Raw genomic sequence first — 15,370 nt, forward strand, 5'->3', positions numbered from 1 at the left:
ACTATCTGTACAGGGGATGCTGGGAGTTGTAGTTTGAATGAAATAGAAACACTTCCTGTGGCAACCCTAGAGGAATTACTATCTGTATAGGGGATGCTGGGAGTTGTAGTTTGAATGAAATAGAAACACTTCCTGTGGCAACCCTAGAGGAATTACTATCTGTATAGGGGATGCTGGGAGTTGTAGTTTGAATGAAATAGAAACACTTCCTGTAGCAACCCTAGAGGAATTACTATCTGTATAGGGGATGCTGGGAGTTGTAGTTTGAATGAAATAGAAACACTTCCTGTGGCAACCCTAGAGGAATTACTATCTGTACAAGGGATGCTGGGAGTTGTAGTTTAAATGAAATAGAAACACTTCCTGTAGCAACCCTAGAGGAATTACTATCTGTATAGGGGATGCTGGGAGTTGTAGTTTAAATGAAATAGAAACACTTCCTGTGGCAACCCTAGAGGAATTACTATCTGTATAGGGGATGCTGGGAGTTGTAGTTTGAATGAAATAGAAACACTTCCTGTAGCAACTCTAGAGGAATTACTATCTGTATAGGGGATGCTGGGAGTTGTAGTTTAAATGAAATATGAAACACTTCCTGTGGCAACCCTAGAGGAATTACTATCTGTATAGGGGATGCTGGGAGTTGTAGTTTAAATGAAATATGAAACACTTCCTGTAGCAACCCTAGAGGGATTACTATCTGTTTAGGGGATGCTGGGAGTTGTAGTTTGAATGAAATAGAAACACTTCCTGTGGCAACTCTAGAGGAATTACTATCTGTATAGGGGATGCTGGGAGTTGTAGTTTGAATGAAATAGAAACACTTCCTGTAGCAACCCTAGAGGAATTACTATCTGTATAGGGGATGCTGGGAGTTGTAGTTTAAATGAAATAGAAACACTTCCTGTGGCAACCCTAGAGGAATTACTATCTGTATAGGGGATGCTGGGAGTTGTAGTTTAAATGAAATAGAAACACTTCCTGTAGCAACCCTAGAGGAATTACTATCTGTATAGGGGATGCTGGGAGTTGTAGTTTAAATGAAATAGAAACACTTCCTGTGGCAACCCTAGAGGAATTACTATCTGTATAGGGGATGCTGGGAGTTGTAGTTTAAATGAAATAGAAACACTTCCTGTGGCAACCCTAGAGGAATTACTATCTGTATAGGGGATGCTGGGAGTTGTAGTTTAAATGAAATAGAAACACTTCCTGTAGCAACCCTAGAGGAATTACTATCTGTATAGGGGATGCTGGGAGTTGTAGTTTGAATGAAATAGAAACACTTCCTGTGGCAACCCTAGAGGAATTACTATCTGTATAGGGGATGCTGGGAGTTGTAGTTTGAATGAAATAGAAACACTTCCTGTGGCAACCCTAGAGGAATTACTATCTGTATAGGGGATGCTGGGAGTTGTAGTTTAAATGAAATATGAAACACTTCCTGTAGCAACCCTAGAGGGATTACTATCTGTTTAGGGGATGCTGGGAGTTGTAGTTTGAATGAAATAGAAACACTTCCTGTGGCAACTCTAGAGGAATTACTATCTGTATAGGGGATGCTGGGAGTTGTAGTTTGAATGAAATAGAAACACTTCCTGTAGCAACCCTAGAGGAATTACTATCTGTATAGGGGATGCTGGGAGTTGTAGTTTAAATGAAATAGAAACACTTCCTGTGGCAACCCTAGAGGAATTACTATCTGTATAGGGGATGCTGGGAGTTGTAGTTTAAATGAAATAGAAACACTTCCTGTAGCAACCCTAGAGGAATTACTATCTGTATAGGGGATGCTGGGAGTTGTAGTTTAAATGAAATAGAAACACTTCCTGTAGCAACCCTAGAGGAATTACTATCTGTATAGGGGATGCTGGGAGTTGTAGTTTAAATGAAATAGAAACACTTCCTGTGGCAACCCTAGAGGAATTACTATCTGTATAGGGGATGCTGGGAGTTGTAGTTTAAATGAAATAGAAACACTTCCTGTAGCAACCCTAGAGGAATTACTATCTGTATAGGGGATGCTGGGAGTTGTAGTTTGAATGAAATAGAAACACTTCCTGTGGCAACCCTAGAGGAATTACTATCTGTATAGGGGATGCTGGGAGTTGTAGTTTGAATGAAATAGAAACACTTCCTGTGGCAACCCTAGAGGAATTACTATCTGTATAGGGGATGCTGGGAGTTGTAGTTTGAATGAAATAGAAACACTTCCTGTGGCAACCCTAGAGGAATTACTATCTGTATAGGGGATGCTGGGAGTTGTAGTTTAAATGAAATAGAAACACTTCCTGTGGCAACCCTAGAGGAATTACTATCTGTATAGGGGATGCTGGGAGTTGTAGTTTGAATGAAATAGAAACACTTCCTGTGGCAACCCTAGAGGAATTACTATCTGTATAGGGGATGCTGGGAGTTGTAGTTTGAATGAAATAGAAACACTTCCTGTGGCAACCCTAGAGGAATTACTATCTGTATAGGGGATGCTGGGAGTTGTAGTTTGAATGAAATAGAAACACTTCCTGTAGCAACCCTAGAGGAATTACTATCTGTATAGGGGATGCTGGGAGTTGTAGTTTAAATGAAATAGAAACACTTCCTGTGGCAACCCTAGAGGAATTACTATCTGTATAGGGGATGCTGGGAGTTGTAGTTTAAATGAAATAGAAACACTTCCTGTAGCAACCCTAGAGGAATTACTATCTGTATAGGGGATGCTGGGAGTTGTAGTTTGAATGAAATAGAAACACTTCCTGTGGCAACCCTAGAGGAATTACTATCTGTATAGGGGATGCTGGGAGTTGTAGTTTAAATGAAATATGAAACACTTCCTGTGGCAACCCTAGAGGAATTACTATCTGTATAGGGGATGCTGGGAGTTGTAGTTTAAATGAAATATGAAACACTTCCTGTAGCAACCCTAGAGGGATTACTATCTGTTTAGGGGATGCTGGGAGTTGTAGTTTGAATGAAATAGAAACACTTCCTGTGGCAACTCTAGAGGAATTACTATCTGTATAGGGGATGCTGGGAGTTGTAGTTTGAATGAAATAGAAACACTTCCTGTAGCAACCCTAGAGGAATTACTATCTGTATAGGGGATGCTGGGAGTTGTAGTTTAAATGAAATAGAAACACTTCCTGTGGCAACCCTAGAGGAATTACTATCTGTATAGGGGATGCTGGGAGTTGTAGTTTAAATGAAATAGAAACACTTCCTGTAGCAACCCTAGAGGAATTACTATCTGTATAGGGGATGCTGGGAGTTGTAGTTTAAATGAAATAGAAACACTTCCTGTAGCAACCCTAGAGGAATTACTATCTGTATAGGGGATGCTGGGAGTTGTAGTTTAAATGAAATAGAAACACTTCCTGTAGCAACCCTAGAGGAATTACTATCTGTATAGGGGATGCTGGGAGTTGTAGTTTGAATGAAATAGAAACACTTCCTGTGGCAACCCTAGAGGAATTACTATCTGTATAGGGGATGCTGGGAGTTGTAGTTTGAATGAAATAGAAACACTTCCTGTGGCAACCCTAGAGGAATTACTATCTGTATAGGGGATGCTGGGAGTTGTAGTTTAAATGAAATAGAAACACTTCCTGTGGCAACCCTAGAGGAATTACTATCTGTATAGGGGATGCTGGGAGTTGTAGTTTGAATGAAATAGAAACACTTCCTGTGGCAACCCTAGAGGAATTACTATCTGTATAGGGGATGCTGGGAGTTGTAGTTTGAATGAAATAGAAACACTTCCTGTGGCAACCCTAGAGGAATTACTATCTGTATAGGGGATGCTGGGAGTTGTAGTTTGAATGAAATAGAAACACTTCCTGTAGCAACCCTAGAGGAATTACTATCTGTATAGGGGATGCTGGGAGTTGTAGTTTAAATGAAATAGAAACACTTCCTGTGGCAACCCTAGAGGAATTACTATCTGTATAGGGGATGCTGGGAGTTGTAGTTTAAATGAAATAGAAACACTTCCTGTAGCAACCCTAGAGGAATTACTATCTGTATAGGGGATGCTGGGAGTTGTAGTTTGAATGAAATAGAAACACTTCCTGTGGCAACCCTAGAGGAATTACTATCTGTATAGGGGATGCTGGGAGTTGTAGTTTGAATGAAATAGAAACACTTCCTGTGGCAACCCTAGAGGAATTACTATCTGTATAGGGGATGCTGGGAGTTGTAGTTTGAATGAAATAGAAACACTTCCTGTGGCAACCCTAGAGGAATTACTATCTGTATAGGGGATGCTGGGAGTTGTAGTTTAAATGAAATAGAAACACTTCCTGTGGCAACCCTAGAGGAATTACTATCTGTATAGGGATGCTGGGAGTTGTAGTTTGAATGAAATAGAAACACTTCCTGTGGCAACCCTAGAGGAATTACTATCTGTATAGGGGATGCTGGGAGTTGTAGTTTGAATGAAATAGAAACACTTCCTGTGGCAACCCTAGAGGAATTACTATCTGTATAGGGGATGCTGGGAGTTGTAGTTTAAATGAAATAGAAACACTTCCTGTGGCAACCCTAGAGGGATTACTATCTGTATAGGGGATGCTGGGAGTTGTAGTTTAAATGAAATAGAAACACTTCCTGAGGAGTTATGGGAATTATTAAGGTTAAACACGATGTAAGAAAATGTATTGACGGTAAATCTCCCGCCTTATTACCAACAACTGCAGAAGCCGAGGGGGCGGTACAGTAATTATTGCGCTAACCCCGCCCAGCGGATTTGGGCGTGGTTATATCTGCAAAACCCCTCCCCAAATCCTACGCCAAATTCCCTCACTTTATTCTACCAACAACCGCAGAAGCAGAGGGGGCGGTACAGTAATGATTACGCATTACCCGCTAGCTCCGCCCAGCGGATACAACCCCCACAAGCTACTGGCTGATTTGGGCGTGGTTATAGCTGCATAACTCCTCCCCGGAGGCGCAATGCTGAGACCGAGCAGTAGGACTTGAATACGAGCCGCCGTGCTGGCTGCGCTGATTGGACGCTGTTGGCCACGCCCCATTATTTAATGCCCTTGGCAGAGCAGGCTGGAAGGCATTTCTCACAGAGACCCGTCGCACAGGCTCCGGTGAGATTTCCCCCTGACTTTTCTCTACCGAACGACCGACCTTCTCCCAAGACATCAATCATGGTGAGTGAGCTGTTGGGCCTGGAGCTGCTGCAGAACCTCTTTGGGTTTGTGAATCAAAATTCCTTTACTCCTACAGCGCAGTTATAGCGATCCATGTGGGGCCCATGATACATCCTGCGCTAACATTCCTCTTCTTAGCGTTATTCCTCCAGCTGGGGGCGCAATTTCACACCAGAAGGTATTGCAATTATCCTCTTAGGGGGAAGAGATCCCTTTACCTCTGTATTTAAATCCCAGCAGCTCAGTTAATGGACTACAGCTCCCAGGATTCCTTTGGAGATTTATTATTTGCCCCACGGGTGGGGGGGGGGGGGGGATTCCAATGGTTTTCTGTTCTTTTATTGCTCTGTAGGGACAAACGTTTGAAACCTTTCCTTGGAGAATAAACCTTATAAATAGGGTATTTGTCCCCTTTAAACAAGAGGTTCTGCAGCAGATGAGACTAGTAAGCCCCACCCTTACCTTTCCTTCTATAGAAGCACAAATAGATCACATTGTGTCACATGTGTGCTACTAGTGTCCCATGTGGCTTTCCCCATAGAAAGCAATGGGATCTATTTGCAGCCAGCTACAAGCAGCTCTCCTAAAGGACTGATATAGGGTGAGATATCCGGGGCAGGAAAAGAATATTCGCCCTAAACAGACAAATTGCTTTACTGGGTCCTGTGACACGGCCGTTGGCGCTGAGGCCGATTGCACAAGTCGGAACAGTGGAACTTTGCCTACTAAGCCCCTGGGGGGAGGGGGGGGGGGGGGGGAAGGGACCATTCAGTAAAAAGAGTTGCTTAAAGGGGAACTCTGCCTAAAGAATGTTATGTGTGTGAGATCCATGTAATTGTGTATTTGCTTATGGCTTTGGTTCTGACTCCTGAAACAATGTAGCAGCAGTGTGTTAAACAGCTGGCTTTTAGTTCATTATTCTGAAGCAGCAGTGCAGGTTGCACGTGAGTCTATTGGATATACAGATGTGTTCCCTAACCCCAAACTGGCGGATAAAGGGTTAAGGCCGCTGGACTAGCCAGGAGCATATCTGTATTTCCATGAAGGCTGACATGGCAGGCGGTGCATATTTCCCATCATGCCTCCCGTGTCACCTGTTGCATTCTGCCCCCCCCCCCCCAGTAGTGCTGCAGAGCCGCAGCTGCCGGCGCGGTGCTTTCCTAACTTGGCAATGGCAGCCGGCACATGGCTAACGTCGGCCGATTCCTCATCCTCCCTGTTTATATTTGGCCTGTCAGTGCGGGGCTGACACACAGGCTATATATACCCAGAGCGCTGCCATATGCTGGGCACAGGGGGCATTATTAAATGGATGGATGGCTTCCTGGGGGTGGGGTGGGGGGGGGGTCAGATGAAATTCTAGATCCCAGCGCATCGGAATGTCTGTTTGTGCAACAGCAGCGAATATCTACATGTGAAATCTGTCACTGTGTGTGTGGCCTGATTAAGCAAACGGATCCTGCGCAATCAGGGACAGGAGTTAATTATTAGCCGGGAACTCAGTGAAAGCGCCCAAAGCTTGCCAGCTCAGGAGAAGCCTTGGGCAGGGGCATCTGTGGCTCTCTAACACTCACTGCATTGGAGCTGACTTTATAGAGGATTGCAAGTGAGAGCACTGCTGGTTCTGACTACACTTACTATTGACCACAATGAAGCAGCAGTCAGGTAGTCTCTAGCTCCCACAATGCCTTGCATGTTCTGTTTCATTGGGCCCTGCTTGTAGTGGAGACCCTCAGAGCAGCAGCTTGGGGCAGGACTGGGGGAGGCTGTAGGGCAGGAAAGCAACAGTAGTGTGAGATTTTGGTGGTAGGATAAGATACGGGTGACAGTAGGGCAACATGGTGACATAGGGCAAGCTGGCAGTGGTAGGGCAAGATGGAGGTGGTAGGATGAGATGAAAGAAGTGGGTAGGGCAAGGTGGAGGTGGTAGGATGAGATGGAAGGAGTTGGTAGGGCAAGGTGGCAGTGGTAGGGCAAGATGGAGGTGGTAGGATGAGATGGAAGAAGTGGGTAGGGCAAGATGGAGGTGGTAGGGTAAGATGGAGGTGGTAGGGCAAGATGGAGGTGGTAGGGCAAGATGGAGGTGGTAGGATGAGATGGAAGAAGTGGAAGTGGGTAGGGCAAGATGGAGATGGTAGGATGAGATGGAAGGAGTTGGTAGGGCAAGATGGAGATTGTAGGATGAGATAGAAGAAGTGGAAGAGGGTAGGGCAAGATGGAGGTGGTAGGATGAGATAGAAGAAGTGGAAGTGGGTAGGGCAAGATGGAGATGGAAGAAGTGGAAGTGGGTAGGGCAAGATGGAGATGGTAGGAAGAGATGGAAGAAGTGGAAGTGGGTAGGGCAAGATGGAGATGGTAGGAAGAGATGGAAGAAGTGGAAGTGGGTAGGGCAAGATGGAGATGGTAGGAAGAGATGGAAGAAGTGGAAGTGGGTAGGGCAAGATGGAGATGGTAGGAAGAGATGGAAGAAGTGGAAGTGGGTAGGGCAAGATGGAGATGGTAGGAAGAGATGGAAGAAGTGGAAGTGGGTAGGGCAAGATGGAGATGGTAGGATGAGATGGAAGAAGTGGAAGTGGGTAGGGCAAGATGGAGATGGTAGGATGAGATGGAAGGAGTTGGTAGGGCAAGATGGAGATGGTAGGAAGAGATGGAAGAAGTGGGTAGGGCAAGATGGAGATGGTAGGATGAGATGGAAGGAGTTGGTAGGGCAAGATGGAGATGGTAGGATGAGATAGAAGAAGTGGAAGTGGGTAGGGCAAGATGGAGATGGTAGGAAGAGATGGAAGAAGTGGGTAGGGCAAGATGGTGGCTGTGGTAAGGCAAGACAGATTAGAGGAAGATGGGGCAGTGCCAAGTTGTATTAGTCATGTGATCTTATTGATTTCCTTCCTTTTGGGAAACAGCATTTCAGTCCTGTTTTATGGCACAGGTTGCAAATAGTGAATATATAGCAGAGCGCATAGGCCCAAAGCATGGCGGTGCTACGGATTCTCTCAGTGGAAGCCAAACGGCCCAATCAGACTGGGGGCTTCACAAAACTGATCTATTCACCTCCTTCAAAATAGTGGAGGGGGGGGGGGGGAAGTATTTTGTTTTTATTTGAATCTGGCGGCTGAAACTGTACAAATACCCAAACCCAGCAGCATTGTGCTTTTCAGTAAGGGCACCCATATCCGTGACAGCCGCACCCAAGTCATGTCGGCGCACGTCCCGCTTCAGACAAAGCTTCAAACAAACAGCGATGGCCGCCCGAAACTGCCCGAAAGTGAGAGCTGCTGGGGGGCTGAGGGGAGAGAATAGGGAGGGATACACTCGCCTGATTGGATCACAGGCACTAAAGAAAGTGGTGGGCAAAGCCGGAAATACCTGTTTTGTGCAAATATTTGCCGATTTGACTGCAGTTTCTGGTGAGGGGCAGGTTACAGATTCCCTTGATTCCAATATGGACTGGCTGGCAGGCGTGCAAGCTCATTGGCTGATCCCTGTCTAAATCACAAGCAGCAAATCACTCTCATTGCTCTTTGGCTCAGGGGCCCAAATGGAACTAGGCCAGTAGGTAGGTCACTGGCAGGTGTTCCCAGTATTCAGCTGTGGAATTACCGGGTTGTGGGTGGGTATGGGTGGGTATGTATTCACTCACATAACACGTATGAGACCAAGTGGAACCGGGGAAACACCCATATTTATAGGCGCTGAGGGCTTCTGGGTCTGTAGGTGCAGCTGGGAGTAAGTGCTTTTGTTACTGAGACCCATCATGCCTCAGGCTGTATGGCTGGCCAATGACAACCAACGCGGCTGGCCAATGACAACCAACGCGGCTGGCCAATAACAATAAAAATTCTCACACTCGGTAGCCGCAGAGGGATGATGAAAAGCAGTTTATATTAATCAAGAAAATAATAATAATAATATAATAATTTGGGTGCAGTTTCTCTTTAATGTTTTAAATCTTTCCACAGAATTCCATTGAGCCCCAGGTTGGCGGTTGTTCTGTGGCAGTTAGAGGAGCCGACCACAAACACCTTGTATTGTGCAGACTTGCCACACGCGTGTGTATGCGTGTATGAGCGTGGGCAGCGCCGTGTTATTATATGAAGGCCAATTGTCTGGTTCCAAGTGCGCAATTGTTTTGTTCTCTGGTTGGTTCTGTGCTGCTCAGGGATCTACGGAAAATAATGAAAGAGGCATCAGTTATGGGATGAAGTGCATTGGGGCTGTCCCTGCGCGGGGGGCAATAGAGGGCTGTCCCTGCGCGGGGGGCAATAGAGGGCTGTCCCTGCGCGGGGGGCAATAGAGGGCTGTCCCTGCGCGGGGGGCAATAGAGGGCTGTCCCTGCGCGGGGGGCAATAGAGGGCTGTCCCTGCGCGGGGGGCAATAGAGGGCTGTCCCTGCGCGGGGGGCAATAGAGGGCTGTCCCCTGCGCGGGGGGCAATAGAGGGCTGTCCCTGCGCGGGGGGCAATAGAGGGCTGTCCCTGCGCGGGGGGCAATAGAGGGCTGTCCCTGCGCGGGGGGCAATAGAGGGCTGTCCCTGCGCGGGGGGCAATAGAGGGCTGTCCCTGCGCGGGGGGCAATAGAGGGCTGTCCCTGCGCGGGGGCAATAGAGGGCTGTACTGAACCTTTGTTAGGCAAAGTAAAGGGAAACCATGACAATAATTCCCTTTAGTTCCATTATGGACCCCCGGCAGTGGCGTACCGATAGGGAGGGGAGACCCTGTGAAGTTGGGGGCCCAGGGGAGACAGGGGTGAAGGCCCAATGGTATTTGTTTACCTGTTCATCATTTTTGGAATTTGGGGAAATTGCCATTATTACATCCACAACTATTTATTGGGCATTATAAATAGGCTGTTCCTAATTTGTGGGTTGATCTAGTATGTATTAATAATCATACTATAATTAATATTAATAATCATACAATAATAAATCAGGAGCCATAGTGTAGTGTGCTGACTTCAGGGCAGGGGGGGGACCCCCATGTAGATGTGCCCTGTGCTTGTGTTGGAGGCAAACTGCCACTTTTACTCGAGTGCCATCTTTTTTTCAGAGCATGAAATGCGCTAGGGCCGTAGGGGTGCATTCCCTTGTTAAGGACAAGAAAAGTTAAAATCACTGTTGGGGGGTGACTACTCATTAGGCACATACTGTGGGTACAGTGATTAAACTAAGGCCCCAAGCTAGAACCAATCTGGGGAACATTAGAGGGGGCACCATTGGCAACATTATCCTTTTTGCTCCCAGGTGCTTGTCACGCGGACTTCAGATGGGTGCACTGGGTGGTACAGTCTGAGAATTACTACATTGCCAGCCCAAGCCCTCGCAAGGAACACGTTGGAGCAAATAAATATGGTGCCCCAAAATGCCAGTTTGTTATAGAAATGGTGCATAAGACCTGGCCAATAATTACCAGTCATGCTTACTGGGGGTGCCTAACTAAGTGCCACCCTTTGCCAATCAGTCATAGAGGAGGTGTATAAAACCTGGGCAAAAGCTTACCAGTCCTGCTTACTGGGGGTGCCTAACTAAGTGCCACCCTTTGCCAATTAGTCATAGAGGAGGTGTATAAAACCTGGGCAAAAGCTTACCAGTTGTGCTTACTGGGGGTGCCTAACTAAGTGCCACCCTTTGCCAGTTAGTCATAGAGGAGGTGTATAAAACCTGGGCAAAAGCTTGCTGACAGGGGGTGCCTCACCAAGTGCCAACCCCCCCCCCCCCCAATGACTTTACATTTTTTTCGCCATCTTTTTATGATTCAAAGACTCCTTTTCTGATTAACTCGTTTTTCATTATTTACCCTAGCAACAAAGTAGGATATTTTACAAAAGTAAAAAGGAAAGGGCCTCAAACTAAAGATCAGTATAAAAAAAAATAATAATAAAAATCCAGGCCCTCCAGTTAATGTGACTCCCAGTTGCTAGTGTCACTGACCCGGGCAACCAGATGGCATTTAGATTTGCCAGTTGTGCAGAGCAGCAGCTCCTCCCTCCTCAGACATTTGTTGCCTGACTGCTTTTCTGCTGTTTTCTAGGCCTGTTTGGGTGAGGCACTAAATGGCGGGTGCAATTATGTGATTTGCCCTTAGGAGAGGGTGTAGAGTCCTGTGTGGGAAGGGGGGTAGAGGAGTGCTTGTGTCAATACCTGTGTCAGCAGGGACAGCACAACTTTATGGTGGCTCCTCCTGCTCCTCGTATCTCTCCGTAGCCATTATCCATCTGGGCCAGTCGTAAACCAGTGACCTTCGTGCCTTGCGAGGATATGGGCCGGCATGTGAGTGCTCCCCATGGTTTCTCCATTTCTCACATTCTTGGAAGGCAGGGTGGGACTGGGTGCAAGAGGATCTCCTGGTGGGCTGGGCACTACTGGGCTCCAGTCAAGGATAATGTCCATTAAGCCTTCTTCTGCCCACTGTAGGCCTCTACTGTAGCTTTATTGCTTGCTATCTACACCTAATGGTTATAAGAGTGGTGGTATGATAGACGACACCCCTGAAAGGGTGAAACATGAGGGTGACAGGCACCCTCAATAAAGAAGAGAGGGTGGAAAGGATCAGGTGTTGGTGCAACAGGGGTCCGGGTTGTCTTCTGCTGAAGGTGCACCAATGCCTGTGTGCCAGGGAGAAACTGGAATTCCATGGATTTTTTTTGGTTTTCTTGTAGAGGGAATGCATCTCCGTCCACGTGGGGCAGGCAGGAGTCCAGATGGGCAATGCATGCTGGGAGCTGTACTGCCTGGAACATGGGATCCAACCGGACGGCCAGATGCCCAGCGACAAAACCATTGGTGGAGGGGACGATTCTTTTACCACCTTCTTCAGTGAGACCGGAGCCGGGAAGCACGTCCCCCGCGCTGTGTTTGTGGACCTGGAGCCCACTGTGATTGGTGAGTTTGATGTTAAATCTTGGGGAACCTAAAGCTCTTCCATAAATGTCGCCGGATATTAAATAATTCTTATCTACCAACCTTGATTTGGGGTGGCCCCTTCATTTATAAAGAAAGTCTTACACCCCCTCCTGTTGGTTTGCCCTACAGATGAGGTGCGGGCAGGCACATACCGGCAGCTCTTCCATCCAGAGCAACTCATCACAGGCAAGGAAGATGCCGCCAATAACTACGCCCGGGGGCATTACACCATCGGCAAGGAGATCATTGACCCAGTTCTGGACAGAATCCGCAAGCTGGTAATGTATCATTTTACTACTAATACAATACTAGGATTTGGTGTAATTTATGAAGGGAAAAGTCAGGGTTATTTAATATATATAGATATATATAGATATAGATAGATAGAATAAATAATAATGATTATTAAGCATCCATATGCACCGGTCACCCAATTGTGACATCACTGCTGATACTGTCTATATGCTATATAGAGTTCATGTATATAAAGGTATTGCCTATAAGCCTCTGTGTTTGGTGTAGGCCTATTCCAAAAGCCCTCACCTCAGGTCCTTGTGTGTCCAGTTTGTTAGCATCCAGATATCAACAGCAAAGGAGCCATCTTGCATATTTAAGTTAGCGAGGGTCCTACAGGATGGAACGACTTCTAATCTTATTTGTTGCTTCAATTTCTTTCAGGCGGATCAGTGCACGGGACTGCAGGGCTTTTTAGTCTTCCACAGCTTCGGGGGGGGCACCGGCTCTGGATTCACCTCCCTGCTGATGGAACGTCTCTCTGTTGACTATGGCAAGAAGTCCAAGCTGGAATTCTCCATCTATCCAGCTCCTCAGGTTTCAACGGCTGTGGTGGAACCCTACAACTCCATCCTCACCACCCACACAACACTGGAGCACTCAGACTGTGCCTTCATGGTGGATAATGAAGCCATTTATGACATCTGCAGAAGGAACCTGGACATTGAACGCCCAACCTACACCAACCTGAACCGCCTTATAAGCCAGATTGTGTCCTCTATCACAGCCTCCCTCAGATTTGATGGAGCACTGAATGTGGACCTGACAGAATTCCAAACCAACTTGGTACCCTACCCCCGTATCCATTTCCCTCTGGCCACCTATGCCCCTGTTATCTCTGCAGAGAAAGCTTACCATGAGCAGCTCTCTGTATCCGAGATCACCAATGCTTGCTTTGAGCCAGCCAATCAGATGGTGAAATGTGACCCCCGTCATGGTAAATACATGGCTTGTTGCCTGCTGTACCGCGGTGATGTGGTGCCCAAAGATGTCAATGCTGCTATTGCTGCTATCAAGACCAAACGTACCATCCAGTTTGTGGACTGGTGCCCAACTGGTTTCAAGGTTGGTATCAACTACCAGCCCCCAACAGCGGTTCCGGGTGGGGATCTGGCCAAGGTACAGCGAGCTGTGTGCATGTTGAGCAACACCACCGCCATTGCTGAGGCCTGGGCTCGCCTGGATCACAAGTTTGACCTTATGTATGCCAAGCGTGCCTTTGTGCACTGGTATGTAGGGGAGGGAATGGAGGAAGGGGAGTTCTCTGAGGCCCGCGAGGATATGGCCGCCCTGGAGAAGGATTACGAAGAGGTCGGCATTGACTCCTATGAAGATGAAGATGAGGGAGAGGAGTATTAATTGCCCTTTATCCATCATCTTATTATTCCAAAGATTGGAAGGTGCCAGTTGGCCTAGTTTAACACTGCCCCTCCCAACCTGTAAAAGCCCAATGCTAGAAAAGTATATCCTGCCAGCTTCCTCTCGGATTTTATTTTTAATGTGAATATCTTATTTTTAGCAGCTGAGGTTATTTTAGTGAAAAAAATTGCAAAAATGAAAAAAAAGTAAACTCCAGAACAGAACATGTGTTTGTTTTCCTTTGGCTTCAATCTGATTTTGCCCGTTATCTGTGGGGCAGTGCCCTCCAGTACAGGAAGTTATAGCCACCCTTGTGCCAGGGCTATTGGCATATGGGCTACTTTGGGCTATTTCAGCACAGTGTAAGTAGTCCAAATCCAACCCTAGGATAACCATTGGTTTTCAGTTCATGTCTGTTGGTGACACTCTTAGGGCTGATTTAAAACTGCCCCAAACAGCCTGTGTGCCATTACCCATAAGCAGGCGTGCATGTATAGATCTGAATAGGTGGATATTTGGCCTTCAGCCCCTTAAATTGTGGCCAAATGTGATATTATTATTCAGTAAATGGAACCACCATAGCTGGGCTGGTCATCTACCACCTTGTGCAAGAAAGGCAACCAATAGGGACCTGGGAACGTTCACCATCTCTCTCATGGGTAAGATCTGGGGCCCCTCAGGAAGAACAAGGGCCACCAAAAAAATAAGCTCTCACCAGAGGCCGTTTCCTTTATCCTTCCATTGGAAATGACTAGAATAATCCCCAGTATTGCCTATAAGTGGCTATTGCTTAGGAATGTGGACTTTCCTGGTCCCAAATTGTCCTTAATAACAGGGCAGGGTGCTGTATTTAATATAATGGGAAGCAGCACCCAACTGATCCATAATCTGTCATAAAATGACTATAAAAAGAAAACCAATCTATCCTCAATGTTCTGGTTGCTAGGGTCACTGACTCCACTGTGTATATAATTTTATGCCTGAATGGCAGGTAAAATACTGGCTATATGCCCAGGGTTGTACAAAATGACACGGGAGTCTGTTCAAGCTCATAGCAACTTGCCCTTAATTCATTATACCATGTAAGTGCCAGTAAAGCTGCCTCTTTGTAATGGATTTTCCCATCAGACTGAACAATGTACCCTGGCAGAGGCTTGAATCCCCCCCCCCTCGGCAGAAGCCCCCGTTATCCAAGACACGAGGCGCTTATATTTAGATATAGAAACAGCTGCGTCTCTCGCTCTGGAAAGTGAAGTTTCCTGACTCAGAAGGGGGTGATTTCTATTTGTAGATGCAGAGATCACCCACTGTTATGGGATGGGGGGGGGTATAATTCAGCAGAATGAAATGCACGCACCTACATACAAGAATACAGGCTTTGCAGGGTTAATGGGCATCAAACTATCACAAATTAATTACCATTGTATTAATTTCAAAGTGCTCAGATTTGCCCCTCCATTGATCTGAATGGCGCTCGCCTGATCCTGGACCTGCAGGGTGAGCAGGAATGTACCATTCAAATCAAGGGAGGGGCAAATCTGAGCATTTTGCTACCTGCCCCCCAAATTAAGAATGGTATTGGTGACAAAATCCTCCCCCATGTTCCATTGCCCTAACGCTGATCCCGGATGTATAAGCAGAACCACCCATAAAGAAAGACATGGC

The 15,370-nt window shown here is 46.6% G+C and overlaps 1 protein-coding gene and 1 long non-coding RNA gene across 4 annotated transcripts; both read left to right on the top strand.

Moving 5' to 3' along the window:
* The first annotated feature begins 4,976 nt into the window (after nucleotides 1–4,976).
* On the top strand, nucleotides 4,977–13,929 carry tuba4b (tubulin alpha 4b). 2 transcript variants are annotated; one of them, NM_001016694.2, is made up of 4 exons: nucleotides 4,977–5,156; nucleotides 11,809–12,031; nucleotides 12,182–12,330; nucleotides 12,731–13,929. In NM_001016694.2, the coding sequence occupies exons 1-4, from the start codon at nucleotides 5,154–5,156 to the stop codon at nucleotides 13,703–13,705; spliced, it is 1,350 nt and encodes a 449-aa protein (NP_001016694.1). In that variant the 5' UTR covers nucleotides 4,977–5,153; the 3' UTR covers nucleotides 13,706–13,929. The 2 variants fall into 2 exon arrangements, with proteins under 2 accessions (NP_001016694.1, XP_012825888.1); XM_012970434.3 differs by lacking the exon at nucleotides 4,977–5,156 and adding an exon at nucleotides 11,307–11,419.
* On the top strand, nucleotides 5,163–7,404 carry LOC101734584. Of its 2 annotated transcripts, none has more exons than XR_004220374.1 (2): nucleotides 5,163–7,182; nucleotides 7,221–7,404. It is a non-coding gene; the product is annotated as an uncharacterized LOC101734584 (long non-coding RNA). The 2 variants fall into 2 exon arrangements; XR_001171877.2 differs by having other exon boundaries at nucleotides 7,240–7,404.
* Nucleotides 13,930–15,370: the final 1,441 nt, after the last annotated feature.

Source organism: Xenopus tropicalis, chromosome 9 (assembly GCF_000004195.4).
Source record: "Xenopus tropicalis strain Nigerian chromosome 9, UCB_Xtro_10.0, whole genome shotgun sequence".
In the NCBI taxonomy this organism is placed as follows: domain Eukaryota; kingdom Metazoa; phylum Chordata; class Amphibia; order Anura; family Pipidae; genus Xenopus; species Xenopus tropicalis.

Excerpts from the sequence above, each read along its gene's own strand:
- tuba4b (XM_012970434.3), top strand. Across the intron at positions 12,032-12,181 it reads CCTGGAGCCCACTGTGATTG|ATGAGGTGCGGGCAGGCACA; the intron begins GTGAGTTTGATG and ends TTTGCCCTACAG. Across the intron at positions 12,331-12,730 it reads TGGACAGAATCCGCAAGCTG|GCGGATCAGTGCACGGGACT; the intron begins GTAATGTATCAT and ends AATTTCTTTCAG.